Genomic DNA, 18,551 nt, shown 5'->3' on the forward strand with positions numbered 1-18,551 from the left:
CTTAATCCTTCACATCCCCATCACTCTGCCCTCTTACTGTCCCTTCTCTGCACCACCCTTGTCTCTCCACCCCTCCTATTATATCTCCATCTCTGGTGTCACTGTCCCTTTCTGTCTTGTCACCCTGCCCCCATGTGTCCACTTCCTCTCATTCGTTCACTCTCTCATTGCGGCCTCCGTAAATCTGTTCCTGCTGCCTTTTTCCTCATCCATATCCAATCTCATTGTACTTCTATCTTTTTTTTTCTCCCCTGCCCGCTGCTCAGGCCAGCTCACCTATGGATCACCGTTCACATCGGAAACCCAGGGGATTCCATGGACGCATCGACCTGACTCACATCCCCGCCAAGAGCAGCCAATCGACACTGATGCCGATGCACTGCACTCAGCTGTAGAGCAGTGAGGCCAAGGGGTCAAGGGTGTAAGGTCACAGGCTACTGATCAAGAGCAGAAGCTGAGGTTACAAGGTTTCAGAAAGAGGGAAGGACAGCGAGACTCCGAGAAGCTATCGGGAAGGAGCGTCTCAGTGACAGACGAGGGCCAGGGGATCGAAGATGATGACTTCACACGGAAAGCTGAGGCGGGAGAAGGGGAGCCTGGCTGAGTATGAATCGCAGATGAAAGGTGAATATGCATGCGCTTGTCTCCGTGTATACGCTTGCGTTTGTACATGTGCGTTTGCCTGCACACATGACTGCACACAAGACAGCACACGGGCAGTCATGCATGAATGTGTGCACTGCGCAGTCATCCACACACACCCACACAAATATACATAACACACACAGTATCTGAACATATGTGTGCGTACTCAAACCTAAGCTCCATGCAGAGTAAAGGGAGGAGAGCAGAAAAGCTTGCCTAGAAAGAAGCAAATCATTTTTGTGTAAGTGAAAACAAAACAACAACAAAAATGACCAGTGCTGGCGTAATGAGGTTTTCTCGTGACACCAGCATGTTTTTGTGTGTTTGTGTGTGCGCATGTGTGCGTCGTGATTTGGAGGCTTCATGCCGTGGCTGCCTGGCTCTGTGTACTGTACTACAAGGGTGTATTTATAGCTAGTATTAGTGATGCTGTCTCCTCACATCCAGTCAGCCCCAGGCTGTGTACTCACACAAAGACAGAGGAAAAAGAGTAAAGAGGGGAAAGAAGGAGCGGGCGGAGTAGAGGGATGAGCAATGAGAGGGTGGGGGTAGAGGGGCAGGGGGTGAGGTGAAAGAGCAAAGCGAAGGTGGTGTTTTCTGAGAGAAGGATGTTTGTATTAGCCTTTTTAGAGCAAAGAGCAGCACTGGGTCGCTGTGCTACTGCTTTAGTTGTGTTTGCATACAAGCTAGTGTGTAATACATATCGATATGATTATAACAATTAGTATATCACTATCACATTACAGGGGTAGTTAAACAGCTGTATCAGTCACACCACTGGCTGCGTTTTATAAACCTGATCACAAGACATGAATTATTATTGATCCTCTATCCGTGTTAGAGGGAAAGAATTCCAGTGAAATGATTCATATACTAATGGTGAATGTGCGTGCATTATTTCCAAATGTGCAGAGACACAGTGTGTCTCCAGCTTGTACTTCAGGAGCCGTTGTGATAGGAGTTTTTATTTTTCCAGTCCTCTGTTATTGGTGTCTGGGGATGCCTGTCTTTGAGTGGTGGTGGTAGACGTACTCTCATTCTTTGCAATTAAAAGTAAAAAAAATACTTACAAATGTACAAAATGTCCTTAAACATGAAAAGTTTGAGCTGATTGGCCCTTGTGAGAACACCTTTTAAGACTGTACACACTGTTTTAATCTGGTTTAAGTCCTCATCCTGATGCTCATGTTTGAACTTCAGATACTCATATTGTCTGCATCTTCATGCCTCAGTGCAGTGAGTTGCTGCTTTGTGAGTGGCTGATTGGATATTTAGGTAAGCGAGAGGTTGCACCTGATAAAGTGTCTGAGTGCGTGTAGCAATAATAAGTCAATATAAGTCACAAACTCCTTATTCAGTATTTTTTTCTATTTATAATGTCAGTGAAGACAGATGCCCCGAATAGGATTATGCAATTACCCACATTTTAATTTTTGTTAATAATCCAAATGTTATTAAAATAACATAAGCACAGGAAAATAAATAAGGATTATGATTTTTATAACTGATTCAAAAGCTACTATAGAGTATTGTATAGGTTGTTTTCAGTGTTTTTTTCTTTAATTTTGTTTATTTAAAGCGTTAGAAAGCAACACAGTTTATCCTCCCTGTGTGTGTTTAAAGTTCGTTTCCAAACCTTTATTTAGTGATTCAGTTGGACATCAGGCACATACTGTATTTTATGCACTGGCTGAGCAGGTAATTACATTTGCTGTGATTGTTAGAGGTTGTGAGCATGTGTTTACTTCGGTGTCTAATCTATTTTTTGTCTCCCCTGTCTCCATCTCCCTCGCATCTCAGACCTGCGGGCCCAGCTGACAGACCAGATAAAGATTTTAGACTCCCAGGTGGAGGTGAAACAGCAGCAGCTCTCAGACCTGTCTGAGTTTCTCCGCCGTCGGGGTGACATCGAGTCTGAATATGCACGGGCCCTTGACAAACTCACAGAGAGGTTTACTCATAAAACAAAAAAGTAAGGCTGCATCAGTTGTGTTTATACATTTGGGTCTTTTCCTCTCATGGGTCTAACGTGCGTGATCGTGCCATAATCTCGGTGCGCATCTCTGTTACTGTACAGGAAGGAGCAGTGGGGTCAGTCTGTGTGTCAGGTCTGGTCTGTTCTGCTGACTCAGACCCGTCTGGAGAGCCGGGAACATGCAGCACTGGGTGACACCTGCTGCAACACGCTCACACAAAGGCTGGCACATGGTACAGAGGACACACATCGCCTGCACAAACGGGTGAGAGGATGTTATAGTGTAAGGTCACATGTATGAAAAGCAGCAAAAGGTAGAGGGAGAGTCCTTCTACTCCAAAACAAGCCAATCATTAATTTTTTTCAAATAAAAAGATGATTTTACTTCTTTTACTTTACTCTAAAATGACTCCTTTAAAACTGAGCAGGCTCCCAGATATGAACTTGCAACTTTGACAAATACCAAATACAGCGACGGCTTTAATATAGATCCTAATTTGTCTTGGTAACGCTGGGCCTCATTCACTTAAAAAAACATTACACAGACTCATCTTGTTCAAATTACTGGATGTCAGACATGCTCTCCGTACCTTCTTGTGGTTGAAATGTGAGCAGAATCTTAATTAAGCCACTACAGACATGTCAGAGGAGCTAAGAGGTTTTGTCTGGCCCGACATCAAGCAGAGGAACTCTTTTAGTTTTTCTAATATCACTTTCAGCACTGTATTAAATGAATTACTGCTACAGATCAAAGTAATACTATGGAAACAATATGAAGTGAAGAGATAATTTTACCAAGACAGAATAACTAAATCATATTTAATAAACCTCCAGGTTTTAATGCTGTCAAGCTCTGAAGGTCCTAAATTCCACAGACTCAAATTTAAAGGTTCCATGTTTTTCACCCTTTTCACTCCTATTGGTACCCTAATTCTAGCGTTTAGCTGCTAGTACTTTTTCTAGTACTCTTACCTGTACTAGGAGACTTAGTGTAACAAGCCTTTAAAGTGTAAAGGGCATACTGCATTGGTGGGCAACAGGAAGCCATTTTTATATATTTTGTCTTTATTTCAGAGCAAAGAAGTTGGAATCCAGATGCAAGATGAGCTGCTGAAGGTTACCACTGAACTGCAGACGGTGAGCACATTATACTGCCGTCCTGAGTGTAACAAGACAAAATACTACAGTCACTGAGACTAGCATGTTGACATGGGTTTGTGCTATTGATGAAGGCTCTGAAGACATATAACCAGTACCACACCGACTGCCTGATAGCTGAGGGGAAACTGAAGGAAGCCGAGCGGTTGGAGGAGAGACACACCGGCAAGTCAGCCGAACTTGGCCCCGGACAGCTGGGAGGGCAGAGGCGAAGCTCTGTTAAGAAGATGGAAAGACTGATGGAGAAGGTGAGCCTGTATTTCTGTGAACGATAAAGAACAACAGCAGTCTTAATATGTTTCTCACAAAGCAAACCACTTCCTGTATTCAAGTGCCAGATACTTGAGTACTGTACATCCGGATCTTTATCACTAGATGTGGTTTCAAGTTGTTATTCGTGCTAATTCTCTCTCTTACTTTTTATGTTTGTGTATGCACACGCAGAGGCATGGCAGAGTGCAGGAGACCCAGCTGAAGTGTACCAAGGCTCGTAATGACTACCTGCTGAATCTAGCAGGAGCAAATGCTGCCATGAACAAGTACTACCTGCAGGATGTCAGCACCCTCATCGACGTAAGAAACATGCACTTTGTGTCGGGTGATTGTATGTTCATGCATTTATGACACACCTCAGCAGAATAATAAATGAAAGTTGTCACAGGGAGAAGAAAAACAATAGTTTGAATGCACATTCATCCACATTTTCTCACGCTTTTCTTACACCCTTCATTTCTTCTCCCTCTCTCCTGCCAGTGCTGTGACCTTGGTTTCCATCTGTCTGTGGAGAGAGTGATGAAATGCTACCTGGCCAGCAGGTGGCGCATCCAAAAGACTGAGGAGACGGGGCTTAAGCAGTTGGAGACTGCGGTCACATCGCTGGACCAGAGCGGAGACAGAGATGCATTACTGCAGCAACATGACGCCGCCTTCTGCCTTCCTTTCAGATTCAACTACCACCCACATGAAGGAGACCAGGTGAAGCTACCGTACCTCTGGTAGAGTGTATGACCCAGCTCAAAGTGTTCAATAAAATGTGTGAAAGTCTAAGTATAAATGCAAGAACAGCCACATCCATTTAAGATAAGGTAAGGTTCATTTATTATAGGTGACCTATGTGTTAATAACAGACCTATACACAGGGTTCTACCATTTCCTTTATTTCATTCGCCTCTCTCTCTTTCTACTCTCTCTGAGCAGTCCCATGAAATAAAGGCTAAAATGCTCCCCTAACATCTTAAAAACAATACAAGTTACAAGTTTTCATTTCCTAGTGCTGTGTGATTTCACTGGTCAAAATATACCTGAATGTTTGCTGAGATCAGCACCACTTTTCTTTTACTATACCTTATTTGACATTAGTTTTATATCTCTTGTGCATTTCAGGTGTGCGAGGTCAGTGCGGAGAGCCAGGTGAGGTACGAGTTGGAGACCAGGTTCCAGCAACTTCAGTCTCGACTTGCTGCCGTTACCTTGGAAACAGAGGAGGTCAGCTAATTGTTTTCTGCCTGTTTCCTTAATGGTCTGTCTGCCCTAGTCTGTCTGACACCGCGTTAGCCAGGGTGGAGCTTTGCAACATGAGCCTTAAACCTTGAACTCGGAGCAGCTAAACCGACAAATCGCCTTTTTTTGCCTTTCTCAGATCAGTAAAACGCTTAAAGCCACACTCGCAGCCCTTCTGGACACTATGTGCGACAGCGACTGTAACCCCTCCCCCGATGTGCCCAGCAACCTATCACACGAGCCGCCTGGTGGAGGCACCCTTCCAAAACTTACCCTTGCCAAGCGTCGAGCCAATCAACAGGAGACAGAGACCTACTACTTCACAGTGAGTTAATGAATTGACATGATTGACAGGAGTTTCCTGATAGCAGTTTAAATGAGCAGTGGCTTTTTTTTTCCAAACACAGATAAAAATGATCAACTGTTTTTGATTTATTCACTATTTCTTTCTTTTTTTCGTCTTAGAAAGTGAAAGAGTTCCTTACCAGCAGCTCTCTGGCCTCCAAACTTCAAGCCAAACATGATATCCTACAAGATGCCATACAGAAAGGTACAAGGAGGATGGATTTAATGCAGTTTGTTACAGTGTTGCCTTTGATTATGTCTGCAAAATATCCACATACATTAACCAAATTCCAACATGGCCACAAACTGCCTCTTGGCTTAATGAGCATCTTGCAGGTTTTGTCACTCATATGAAAAAACCTGTTAAAAATAAAACAGAAAGAAAGCATGACTGTACATGCTCCACAGTAACATTTAGAGCAGCTACAACAGGCCAAGTATAATAAGACTGTATCAGTGGTAGTCTCAGATTCTGATACTGTGCATTGCACTGAACTCTGTCATACACACACATATACATATGTTACGAGAGATGTACTCACGCTCTCCAAAGTTATAGACTGTATACAAAAGATGGACATAGCCATGATGTCACTCTTTCACATATTTTCTGTTTCTGTCTTCCAGCTGAAGCCGTTGACAGCGACCCTTCCAGGTAAACAGACTGTATATAAGAGCTGAGAATAAATCAGTGTGACTGAAATGGAGAGAGTACAGAGGACATGGAGAGAGGACAGTGATGGGCTAAATTTAAACCAAAATTGCTTTTTCCATGATGTATACGAATCTATTTCTAGAGGGGCGGACACCTGACTTTGCAGTTATCAACAATACTACATCTTGACTGTCACTATGGGATCATGCATTTTATCTATTATATTTCCCAGAATGCAATGTGCTCGGTCAGTGCGCGTTCGGAAGTCCAGACCTGTTTCCCAATTCTGCCACACACTCTTCAATACAGACATACTGTCCTACATAGAGGTAACACTCACATTCATTCACACAGAAAACCAAATCCGCTCTTCATTTGTTTTTACTTGTCTTGTATTGTTTGCTGCGCTGCTGTTCAAACCTTCCAAATGAAAACCTGCCACATTGATGCAGAAGAATTGGGGATTGTTGAGGGTTCTTGCAGCACATGCGCACAATGACAGCCCCCCACCCCCCTTGCCCCCTCCAGTGTAGTTACTGCTGCCTTCGTGTGTATGGTCATGCTTATGGCTTACTGCTGGCTTTCTCTCCTTTCAATCCATTCCCCCTTTTATCTCCTCCTCTCTCTCTTGTGAAAGGATTAAAATGCACTGGCCTCTTTGCTGCCTCCTCTCGACTCCTCTATTCAGTGTGTGTGTACATGAGCGTATGTGTGCGTGCGCGTATGCTTATGTGTGCCTCTTCCCACTGCCTCTAAATCTTTATTCCCCTTATTGTCCCCTCTCCCTTCTCTTCTAATCTGCTTTTTCTGTGTCCCCGCTCTGCTGTGTTTGGCTTGGTGCAGAAGAAGAAGGCGAATGTCTCGGACACAGGTACTCAGCACCGTCTGTGTGACTGCTTATGCAGTGCATGCAGACTTGGGACTGTTTACCACAAAAAAGCAGTCACCATGTCTAAGTCGTGTCCAGTGCAGCTTTTTTCAGGGAAGTTTTAGCAGCAGGTGTAAAACTCTTTTTATGAAATGTGTATGCAGTATTCCCCCTTCAGTCTGGGTCTCTCATGTTCATTAGCCAACTTGTAAAGCACTTTGCTCAACCTTTTACGATAGAATGTGCTATAGAAATAGAATTGACACTGGCAGCCTGGCCTCAGCAACACGCACCGTAAATGTTTAATCTACTGAGGCCCTGAAAAACTGGTGAAATACTCTTAATCTAACCATTTGCATGTTTACATACAGTACAACAGCTGAAAGTCATAGAAGTTGCTGGGTTTTTATTTATTTACGTTACACCTATAGTTGTACTATATAATACAGATTTTTTTCCCTGTGTACAATATCTCATCTCTTTATTGTCTTCATCATGCCTTCCACACACATTTGAGTAGAGTTTTTCACCGACTAAAATGCCCAGTAGACAAAAAAGAGCAGACAAGAAAAACTGGTGCAGCTGCAAATGCACAGTCACGTTAAGCTCCAATTTAACAACTAAAGAGTCAAAAATATTTCCCATTTTCTCTCATTTGATGATGATGATAGCTCAGTCATTTCAATGCACACAAAAGTTCAGGCATGAACTTCTGTGCACAATCATGAGACTGGCAGGTTGAGTTTATTATGAACCTCATAATAATGATATTAATTTTATGCATCAGTGAGGAAATTGCCTAAAAATCACCTTTACCGGTGAGCTATCAAATTGACAATCATTATCAGTGTCACAGCCCTAATTTACTGTAGCACTTTTATCGTTGAAAATATCAGCTGTCGGTTAGCCTAGCATAGCGCATAAACTGGATGCAGAGAAGAAGAGTTAGCTGAGTTTTGTTGAAAAAGTTGTTTTTTCTAAAATATTTTTTAGATGTTTCTTTTTTTGTGTGCCTTAAACTAACATAGGACACTGTCAGTCTGCATGCTAGCTCTTGTTTCCACTGTGCTAGGCTACTAGCTTTAGCCAAAGTCTTTCTAGAAGTAAGTCTTGTGACTGGTAATGCCCCTGTGCAGTTATGTGGGCAGTTATTTTTGATGCCCCTATTTGAATGAATGAGAAAAGAGCCATAACCCTTTAATTATCGCTTGGTCTTAAAAACATCATGTGTAGAATCGACAGTCGAATCTGTTTAGAAAATGCTTTAAAGGTTAGCTAAACTTTTCCTGTGCATGTGCAAAGTTTCATTAAGGCTGCATATCCCATCTGAATCTTGCAGTAATACAAAAAGGATCATCATTACATTACAGAAGTGTCCCATAGATTTCTATTCAGGACTCTTTAAGTGTCGACTTGCTTTTATAAAGTCTTTGTTTTAGCTTTACATAATGGACGACGGTGGTTGTATAGTTTTTAGTTACTTGTAGCCAAGTGCCCTTAAAAGAACCTCAATTGATGAAACTTGTACTTTTCAGTCATCTTTAGTTTCTTGCATTGCATCTTTCTGCCTTGCATATTTCCCTTCCCTGTTATTGGTCTTCCTTTCTTTCATCCTTTTTTTCCTCCCCCTCTCTTTGCATCTGCCTCTGCACTCTGTTTCTGTCTTCAGCACCGCATTCTCGTCTCAGCTCTCTTCTTCTAATCGTCTTTTTTCTGCAGAGCTCTGGACAGCAGATTCCTGTGGTGGTTGAAAGCTGCATTCGCTTCATAAACCTTCATGGTGAGTCAGTTTTTGTCATATCAGTAAGTCATGCTGTGAGAGCTTTGGACAGTGAAAATGAGTAGGTGGAAGGACCTGTTTTGTATTTTTTTTTGTGCACTTGTGCATATCAGGCATCTATGAACGCGTCATATGGTGTGAATATGTGTTTGTGTGTATCGCAGGCCTCCACCATGAAGGAATTTTCAGAGTTCCAGGCTCACAGAGGGAGGTGAACCTCCTCAGAGATGCATTTGAAAGAGGTAAGTGCTTTCCTCGTTTTTTCTTTCGTTTTTTGTTTGTTTGTTTGTTTGTTTTTTGTACATGTGCTGAGATAGCAGAACTGGAGAAAACTAAATCAAAGAAGAGAAGTTGTTTATTTACAATGCAATAAATATGTCAGTTAAAGTTTACACAATTAAAACTGCAGAACACTATAGTTGTTCCATTAGCACAAACTAGTGGTTTACAAAAACTGCGTTTGCAATGAAGCCAGAGCCAGTGAATGTAAGTCTAGCATAACTGAGGGTTGACCTCAATCGACCAAGTAAATTTTAGCGACTCGAATGACTGAGCTGGATCATTCATGGCCATTTATTTACACAGGAATACTACATTTGTCTTTATCAAGCTTGCACTGTTTCCCAGCCATCTATCTTCTTCCACTTATCCAATTCAAGATAATTGTTGGGGTGGCTCGTGGATTCAAACCCAGGAAACTTCCTGTCATAGTCCTGGGATTTTTGAGCTTGGAATTTTGAACATTTTTAGTTTTGTACAATCAGTTGGGTTTTTTATTACTCACAAAATGAGTTTGATGTCTTTAGAATCTCTTTAGTTCCAGTTTCCATTTGTACTAGAGATTTATTGTTCCTCAACGTTTGATTTCCTTTTATTCACCAATCTCTGTGGTTTCATAGTTTCAGGTGTTTATTGTTTAGATTTTTGTGTTCTTTGTTCCCATTAGGTAGTTGTTTTCCTTTTCTCCTGACTACCTTAAGTAGTTTCTGCTGTGTAATTAAAAACATTTTTTTGTTTACCTAGTTTTCCAGTGAGTCCTCTATTTGGGTCCTGTTTCTTCCAGAACCAGGACACTTTTTTGTTGTTGCTGTGAGGCAGTGATGCTAACTACCACACCAACATACCATACATACCATCCTAAAATGGTTTAATGTGATTAATTATAGTTTTTCAACCATCCATCTACCAATCACCATCCGGTTGTTCAGTGATGACGCGACGAATCCTACTTCCGGGTCTAAAGTAGTCTGCGTTTAATATGGCTTTTGTGTTGTTAACATGTTTAATGTTATGTATTTTCTTCTATTTGATCTCAAAAAGCTCCTAAAACAGTCAGTGATCCCTGTTGACCTCCCTCGGCTTTTATTACCGCTAATCATTTATTTAAGCTCAGTTTTTAAAACCTTAGGATGTAACTACAGCCCAGCCCATGCAGCAGTATATGAATGACTAACCTCATATTGTGGATGGATTATCTCAGTTGTTCTCCTGGCTGAAGTTTGGTCCTTTTACAGCATCCTGCCATGCGATTACATTTGTTTCTGACCACCGAGAACACTCACGTTAACATTTATCGAGTGGAAAAAAAAGTTAGCTTGTTTATATTATGCTAACATAGCTATGTCGCTAGCGGTCACGTAGCACATCATTATATACCAGCTAGCCCAACTTCAGTAACCCTACAAACGTCACTGCTGTTTAGTTTTCTGTCTTCATTTATGCTGGAAGTGATAGCAGAGCTGTACGTTTTAATTTGTTTCCAAAACAGTCAGGACATGCTATATTGTATTTAGATAGAAGCTAGCGAGCTAACTTCCTGCTAACTTCTAACTCCGTTAAATGTCATAAATTCCGTTTTCATGGATGCCTGGATGTTAAACTCAATTGTTACACCTGGTAGAGCAGAACGCTGATCATTTTATTAAAGATGAAAGACTTTAGACAGTTTTTCAACTCTCAGTAATGCCACAGTGATCGTTTGATATATGGACCTGCAGCGGAGTTTAGACCCAGACACGGCTAGTGACGTCAGACTGAACAACCGGATAGGGCTAGATGCATGCTACATTCTGGGCCGTGTCAGTAATCAGTTTTCACTTATTTTTTTGGCATCAATGTTCCACCAAATCATTATGCCATATGTGGCTGTTTTAGACAGGATGCACTGCCTGAAACTGCACCTGTCTCTAAAACCACTAACCTTATCCACACACACACACACACACACAACATTGTCCAAATACCCCAGCAAGTTTGTCTGCGGCCTGCTTGCCCATCTGCTCTGAATGCTCAGATGTCAAATTGCATGTGCCTCAGGATATCTCTGAACCCTAGTTTAGGTCTGACATGGTTTTTTGTTTTTTTGATGAAAAAGATAATGTAAAAATGATTAACTTCCCGCTAACCATTGGCCACAATGAGTTTTAAGAAACACCCCACAACAGCACACATAAAATAGGTCTGGGAGAAATTACAAATATAATACGTCTATAAACAAATATCTGCATATGACCACACAGATATCTGTAGGTAGGGGACGTGACTTTTGGTTCTAAAAGCTTTCTGGTTTCTGGTCCGCTTCTAGTTCGGTTGGCCAGTGGCTTTGTTTGCGAGCTTGTAAAAAGGTCATGTGAAGTGCAGAAGACTAAACGTTTTTCCCAAATCAACCTCAAACTACCGGCTGACAGTTTTAGCTTCTTAATAGCTCTTTGTATTCATAAACAAGAACTAGTACACAACGTTTTGGCTCAAATGTTCTTTAGTTACAGCCCTGAAAAGCAGACCATGTTCCAAGAGGCTGACACCAACGTTACAGTGTCCTCCTCATGATTCTGCAAGGGCTTGGATCTGCTTGGAGAGCGCCAAACATAGCACTTTCTTCTTCACTTTTCTTTTCTTCTGTGTTGCAGTTTTTAATAACAAAGCAGTTCATCATTTTCTCCTCATGTGGATGTCGCTTTTTTGAGAGAGAGAGAGAGAGAGAGAGAGAGAGAGAGAGAGAGATATTTTTAATGTGTGTGAGTGAAACAAATCCTTTCAGTTTACTCAAGTGGAACTAAACGAGTATAATAGGATCACCCACTTGTCCGTGTTGTCAGCAGCTCTTCATGATTGAGTCAGCAAGCAAGTATTAACCTGTAACCTGGTCTAAGTTAGATTGCAAATACATCTTACCTTTATAGTTTTGCAAATTCTAACTGGCATGAATCCTTTTTGCCAGTGACTTTCATCATCTATTCGCTAACTTTGTCTTTTCAGCGCTGAGCTGGTAGCATGCAGTTTACACTGTGAGATCTGAGACAACAACATAGAGCTAAAAGGCTTCATAGAGTGAAGGAAAAAGCTCATGCCTGTGTCCTCTGCTACTCCGATTCAGTCATCTCACGTGTGTTTAACCTCTGTGTAGGAGAGGATCCTCTGTCAGATAGTGAGTGTGACCTGGACTCTGTGGCCGGTGTGCTGAAGCTGTACTTCAGAGGCCTCGAGCCTCCTCTCTTCCCCTACGACAGCTACACTCAGCTGCTGGAGTGTGTCCGTAAGACCCCTTATGTAACTTCTCTATGTGTGTGTGTCTGTTTTCAGATTGTGTACTGGTTTCACTTGGGCTTTTTCATGTCTGCTTTCAGTTACTCGAGTATTTCTGGAACATTGTAGTTCCTAGATACTTTCTCAACCTTGGTTAAGCTGACTCAGCCCGTCGCGTACTGTGCAGTGAACCATTTTTTGCCTGTGATCCTGTTTATCTTGATATAACTTCACTGATGCTCAAACACAAAGCAGCAAAAACAATGCAGCGTTGATGCAAGAAGATGCAACTTATACAGCTGGTTCTTGCAGCGCATAGTTTGCTGTGTGTTTATCCCTTCCACTATCTCCCTGTTATTTCTGTAGGTCTCTTCCCAATTCAGTTTTTTTATTTTTCCAGGACAGATGCTCTGAGTCACAATTTGCACAGCTAACCAGTGCAGCAAACCTGCCTGGGGGTTGTTTACTCCCCTTAAATTTGTAGATTTTCCATTAGTGGCATAGCATAATCAATCCATCCTCCTCGCCTCTTTCTTTAAGGAAGGATTTTGGGTGAATTTTGGTCAATGCAGGCTTGGAAAAACTTAAATGCAACAACTAAAAGTTTTAGTTCATCAGGTCATTTTGTTTTCTTCCTGTCATCAGAAATCGAGGAGGAGGTGGACAAAGCCGTCCAGATTAAAACGATTGTCTCGACCTTCCCGAGGCCTCTCCTCATCGTGATGCGTTACCTTTTTGCTTTCCTCAACCAGTAAGTTGCAAAACCCAGTGTGGGATATTTTCACATATCAGATATGTGCCATCCTCATAAAACTGCACACTCGTGCCAGAAATAGAAAGTCACCATGTGCGTGTTTGTGTTTCTCTTTTTTTCTCAGTGTGTCTCAGTACAGCGACGAGAACATGATGCAGCCCTACAACCTGGCTGTTTGCTTCGGTCCAAGCCTGCTGAGGGGGATGGATTCTGATGACGCTGTTGCTAGGCAGCCACAGGTTAACGACCTTGTCAAGACCATGATCCTTCAGCATGACAGCATCTTCCCCAGCCAATCGGAGCTGCCGGGCCCTGTTTACGAGAAGCACATGACTCTGGAGCAGGAGTACTGGTGAGAGGAGTACTCATTGATAAAAATGTTGTTTTTGCTGCAAAAAGACAACAACTCTAAGTTCTTAACAGACAGCAATTTCAGTGAACACAACGCAAAGTAAGAAAACAACTTTTTCAGTTTGACATCAGAAGCAGCGAGTTGCGACCTGCTAGTCATGAAAATAATGTTGTCTAGTCCCTTTGTTAACCCTTTGTTTAAGCCAACGTTCATTGCATTGGCTGCCCCTCACAAACCGATGGTTTGAAATGCAGGTGGGTGGGGCTCTTTGTTTACATCAAACTACAGAGGACTGATTTCAAAGACACCCTGAAAATCAAAGTGTAAAAGTTCTGCAGCAGGCTAGTTCATTTTGCAGAAATTTAATTGTAGCAACTCAAAATGGTACTCAATTTGTATGCCCCCACCTGCTCGTATACATGCATCACTATAAATAAGATGGTGGATAGTGTCCTGGGGATCTCCTCCCACATCTGGACCATCGCTGAGCTCCTGGATAGGCTGAAGTGCAACCTGGAAGCATCAAATTGACGGAAACATAATTTCCCCGAGGTGTTCCATTAGGTCAGGTGGGGTCCTCAGGCCACCACATGAAGTCTGTTTCACATTGTTGGTCAGAGACATTCACACCAGTGTCCTGCTGGAGGTCATTTTTAAGCTCTGGCAGTGCTCAGCCTGCTCCTCCTTGCACAAAGGAGCAGATATCTGTCCTGCTGATGAGTTAAGGACGTTCTACATCCCTGTCCAGCTCTCCTAGAGTAAATGCCTCTCCCGGAGTCTCCTCCATGCTCTTAAGACTGCGAGGAGACACAGCAAACCTTCTAGCAATGACACGTATTGATGTGCCATCTTGAGGAGTTGGACTACCTGTGGAACCTCTGTAGGGTCCAGGTATTGCCTCATGCTGCCAGTAGTGACACTAAACTAATGCAAAACTAGTGAGAAAAACTAAAAATACGAGGAGGGGAAAAAATGTCAGAGGCCTCCAGCTGTAAAAGCATTTCTGTTTTAGGGGTTGTCCCATTGTTGCCCCTCTAGTGCATTACCACCAAAGCAACTGAAACTGATTAATACCCCCTCTGCTACAAAACTGAGAGGATCAATATCCCAGAAATTCGGCTGATGTTTGATCCTGTACTCGGATTAAAAAGTGTACCTTTGGGCTTTTTTGAGCAGTAAATTAAGTAAATACATAAAAGTGCCTATCACGCTCAGTCTGAAAAGATATTTGTTGAAGTATTTACTGTCGTCAGTAAATAATTGGGCAGCAGCCTTTTTGCTCCAGAGATTTGTTGTTCATGTCAAACTTTTAAGACTCAGGCTGAGATGGTTCCAAGTACATAAAGCATCTTCACCCCTCAGCCCCCTTTTCATGGTTCATCCTCTTGAAACAGAATTTCATGCCACGCCAAAGGCACTTCTGTGTAGCTCATAATGCTTTGTGTAAAAACATAACGCGTAATGCTATTAAGCCGATTGCTCGCTATAATGGAACACTAGCCTCCAGGCTAACCCCCTACAACCCAAAGTCAGTCTGTTTCCTTCATGATCTTTTTATTAAAAATCATTCAGTATGACATTAGACCAAGCCTGAGGTTTTAGGGTCATTTGGGAAATCTCACAGCAGTATGAAGTCTTGCATAAAGAGAGGCTGTGGTGTGACAGTTAGCGGAAGAGAAGAGGAACCGAGCATGACTTTGGTTTTTCTGCTTTTCTGCAGTGAACCAATCACAGAAGAGGGAGATGGTGAGACCGAGCATCTGCCCAGTGAGGATGGTCAGTACGCATAAGCACCAACCCTGTCACATTATTGTACTGTTACACCACAAAGGTACATTATAACCTTGCTTTGTGTGTCTGCTGGTGTGTACAGAATGGGAGGCAGTGGCTATGTTTGACTACGTGGCGAGATCCCCGGCGGAGCTTTCCTTCAAGCAGGGAGAGCCTCTCATCCTTCACAGCAAGGCCTCTTCTGATTGGTGGCGAGGAGAGGTGGGAGGGGTTAAGGGCCTCATCCCTCACAAGTACATCAGTGTGCTGGAAGGGTGAGTGACATTTCTATGTCACATAACCACTGCCAAAATGAAATTTCATGACACCCTTAAGGCATCATTATCATTTCATACAGAATTTACTGTTTTTGCCTGCTATTCAGGTCAGTTTATTCAGTGCCACAATTCAAAGTGAAATTAAGGCAAATCGGTTTCCCTGAGTGAGCGCCACGGCAGCCTGCAGTATGACTGGATAGATTTTCTTTAATAACTCATACGTTTGGATACTGTTAAGGTTTAAAGTTAGGAGTGTGGCTGCTTTGAACGACAAGTGCCGACACGGGCACCTTGGGTAATTCGATTCACTGAACTGGACCTCTCCATTACAAATGGCCCCACTAATATTCTTTACCAGTTAAAGTGACAGGAAGTGACAAAATGAAAGAAAAACAGCGTCTCTGTGTGTGTGTATGCTGATTGGATGCCATTAAATCAGATAAACTGGTAGAATTTAAAACCCACAAGTGGAGAGAGAAAGTATTTCAGCATCAATTCATATTCTCTGCTTGTGTGTAGGTGTCTGAACTGCATATCTAATTCATAGCGCCTTATACCAATCCCCAGTTATCTCTAATACAGATATGAAGAGATAACAGTGCTATGATATCCAACATTTATCAAAGTTAAAAACTGTGGCCTCAAACATTCCCAGGAGGGTGATTAAATATCAGTGCAGACTAAGCACCACCAGGACATCACAAGTTTCTCAAAGGTCATTTTCTTTTTTGAGGAGCTGTTGCTTTATTTTGAAGTTATTTTGTTCTTGTCACACATAAGTTCACCTCTGCTGCTGGTCCCTCCTACAAAACGTTTGTTGCTCAGTCTTCATCCCATATTTAAAACTGTACTGCTTGTGCTTTCTCTCGTGAAATATATATCTCTCTCCTTCTCCTCCCTTAGGTCAGATCGAGGGAAAAGAGAAGAAGGAGGAGGAGGTGGAGGAGGAGGCAGCACTGGAAACCTGACAGCAGAAGATCCACAGACAGAGAACACAACCCGGTACACAGAAGCATACACAGACGAACAAACACACTCAAATGCACACTGCAGTTTATTAAAAACATGTAATAGCCATAAACATCTAAGTACACAAACTCATACGTCTACCCAGCTCCACATTTTTGTACAAAGAAGCATATAAGCTCGTGTGCGTAAATAGACTTGAAAGTTCAGAAGTTTCTGTGTGTGTCTTCACAGGATGCGGGTGAACAGCGATAGCGCTTCGTTGCCAGGACGGCAGAGGGGAAGTGAGGGGAGCCCTAGTCGAAAGCCACCAACCTCCCCCGCCACACGACACCTGCCAGTGTAAGACTTGCACCTATCTTGACGCACTGCAGGCCTCATGCATGTGCAGCGTTACTCAGATTGATATAAATTAGGTTTGCAGCCAGTTGAGACTGTGGATAAACTCTGTTCAGGAAAAAACTGCATGAGGGGAAGTAATGTACACGTGAGAGCCACGAAGTTTTTGCATTACATTTTTTGTACAGCACCACATCACCCTCTGTTTGGACTGCTTACTGAGAGTTACAGTGGGAGAAAATAAAACTGTCATTATCTATATACGTGTGCATCTATCTATACAAACAATGTGCAACATTACCATTTACATAGTAGTACACAGTCTTTATTTGCATACATCTGGTCATTCGCAAACTGAAGGCATATTACATCCACTGTAATATCTCATTTTTTTCCACTTACAGTCAGGTACATTCAGTAATTTTTTTAGGTTATGTATTACAAAAAACTGTATCATAAGTCTACACAGAACTTGAAACAAACTGATGCATTCTCATTAACTTTCCCAAAGTTTTACAGCTTCTTCCAGAGTAAAGGTGCACGCTTCTCACCTGGCATTGACAGCTGAGTTAAACAGCAATCTGACAGCCTACACAATAATTCGCTTCATTCAATTCAATTGTTTATTATATAGCACCCAATCATAACTCAAGGCTCTTAGTACCGTAAGGACCCTACAATGACGTCTATGTAAAAGTGTAAACTATTTAAAGGTGGGTGATTTTTCCCGAAGTGGTTGTGGCAATCACCAGCCAATCAGGATTGGTGGAATGAGACTATTGCTTTTGAGAAATACGCAGGGAGGAGCATCCCATGGTGAGACATTGAAACGACTGCTAGGATTGAGCACTCACTTTTAACAGGAAGAAACCTCCAGCAGAACCAGGCTCAGAGAGGGGCAGCCATCTTCCTTGACCAGTTGGGGGTGGGGGAGTTGGGGGAGGAATAAAAGACAAGCTGTGGGTGATTAATAATGAAAAATAATAATAATTAAATGCAGACTGGTGTATAAACACAGAGTAAAAAAAGGTGAACCCATCATGGGAAGCCCCCAGCAGTCTAGACCTATTGCAACATAACTAAGGGAGGGTTCAGGGTCACCTGATCCAGCCCTAACTATAAGCTTTGTCAAAAAGGAAATTAAGCCTAATCTTAAGAGTAGAGCGGCTGTCTGTTTTGTTTTTTTAATGTTTCAGAACTCTTAATAACAGTGCACTATTCTGGGTTAAACTGCTAGTCACTACTCTTGTATTTTTTAGTTTTACTTCATGGTGCCGGTGTCCTTGTGTCTTTGTATCAGTAGCCTGACACACTGATGCAGAAATTTGTCGATTTGGCTCATCTCCACAGTATTTCTGAGAAGAGCTGCAGCTGCTTACAGGTTTAGGCGGGAGCAGCACTTTCTGCTGCTGAGGATGAGGAATTTGTGGATTTCGGAATCAGATTGTGGAAAAGCAGAGCTACAGCATAGAAAGTAACATAGCAGGTCAGAACACTGCTTTCCACAGTTGCACAATTCAGCTGTGGAATAAATGAGGCAAAGCCCAAAACTTTAGTCTTTATAGTCTTTATAGTGTGAGAAGATGGAGAGAAACTTTTCCAACACATTAAAGTAAGGTTCAGATCAGAGGTGGCATCTGC

At 42.3% G+C, this 18,551-nt stretch overlaps 1 protein-coding gene across 2 annotated transcripts in view; it reads left to right on the top strand.

Annotated features, from left to right (window-relative positions):
* arhgap4b (Rho GTPase activating protein 4b) overlaps positions 1–18,551 on the top strand; it is a 31,461-nt gene that overhangs the window by 7,893 nt on the left and 5,017 nt on the right. The window contains exons 2-22 of one of the 2 annotated variants that reach the window (XM_005944802.3): positions 267–624; positions 2,446–2,617; positions 2,723–2,885; positions 3,695–3,757; positions 3,853–4,026; positions 4,223–4,351; positions 4,532–4,753; positions 5,162–5,263; positions 5,418–5,603; positions 5,744–5,828; positions 6,251–6,278; positions 7,122–7,149; positions 8,866–8,926; positions 9,091–9,168; positions 12,333–12,461; positions 13,097–13,202; positions 13,330–13,557; positions 15,278–15,333; positions 15,431–15,602; positions 16,509–16,607; positions 16,806–16,913. In XM_005944802.3, coding sequence (XP_005944864.1) covers positions 555–624; positions 2,446–2,617; positions 2,723–2,885; positions 3,695–3,757; positions 3,853–4,026; positions 4,223–4,351; positions 4,532–4,753; positions 5,162–5,263; positions 5,418–5,603; positions 5,744–5,828; positions 6,251–6,278; positions 7,122–7,149; positions 8,866–8,926; positions 9,091–9,168; positions 12,333–12,461; positions 13,097–13,202; positions 13,330–13,557; positions 15,278–15,333; positions 15,431–15,602; positions 16,509–16,607; positions 16,806–16,913 — 2,459 coding nt within the window. In that variant the 5' untranslated portion in view covers positions 267–554. Of the gene's footprint in view, positions 1–266; positions 625–2,445; positions 2,618–2,722; positions 2,886–3,694; positions 3,758–3,852; positions 4,027–4,222; positions 4,352–4,531; positions 4,754–5,161; positions 5,264–5,417; positions 5,604–5,743; positions 5,829–6,250; positions 6,279–6,510; positions 6,608–7,121; positions 7,150–8,865; positions 8,927–9,090; positions 9,169–12,332; positions 12,462–13,096; positions 13,203–13,329; positions 13,558–15,277; positions 15,334–15,430; positions 15,603–16,508; positions 16,608–16,805; positions 16,914–18,551 lie in introns of both variants that reach the window. The other variant, XM_005944801.3, reaches the window with a different exon arrangement.

Source organism: Haplochromis burtoni, unplaced genomic scaffold (genome assembly GCF_018398535.1).
Source record: "Haplochromis burtoni strain Fernald_Lab_line unplaced genomic scaffold, NCSU_Asbu1 Contig_415, whole genome shotgun sequence".
NCBI classification, from domain to species: Eukaryota; Metazoa; Chordata; class Actinopteri; order Cichliformes; family Cichlidae; genus Haplochromis; species Haplochromis burtoni.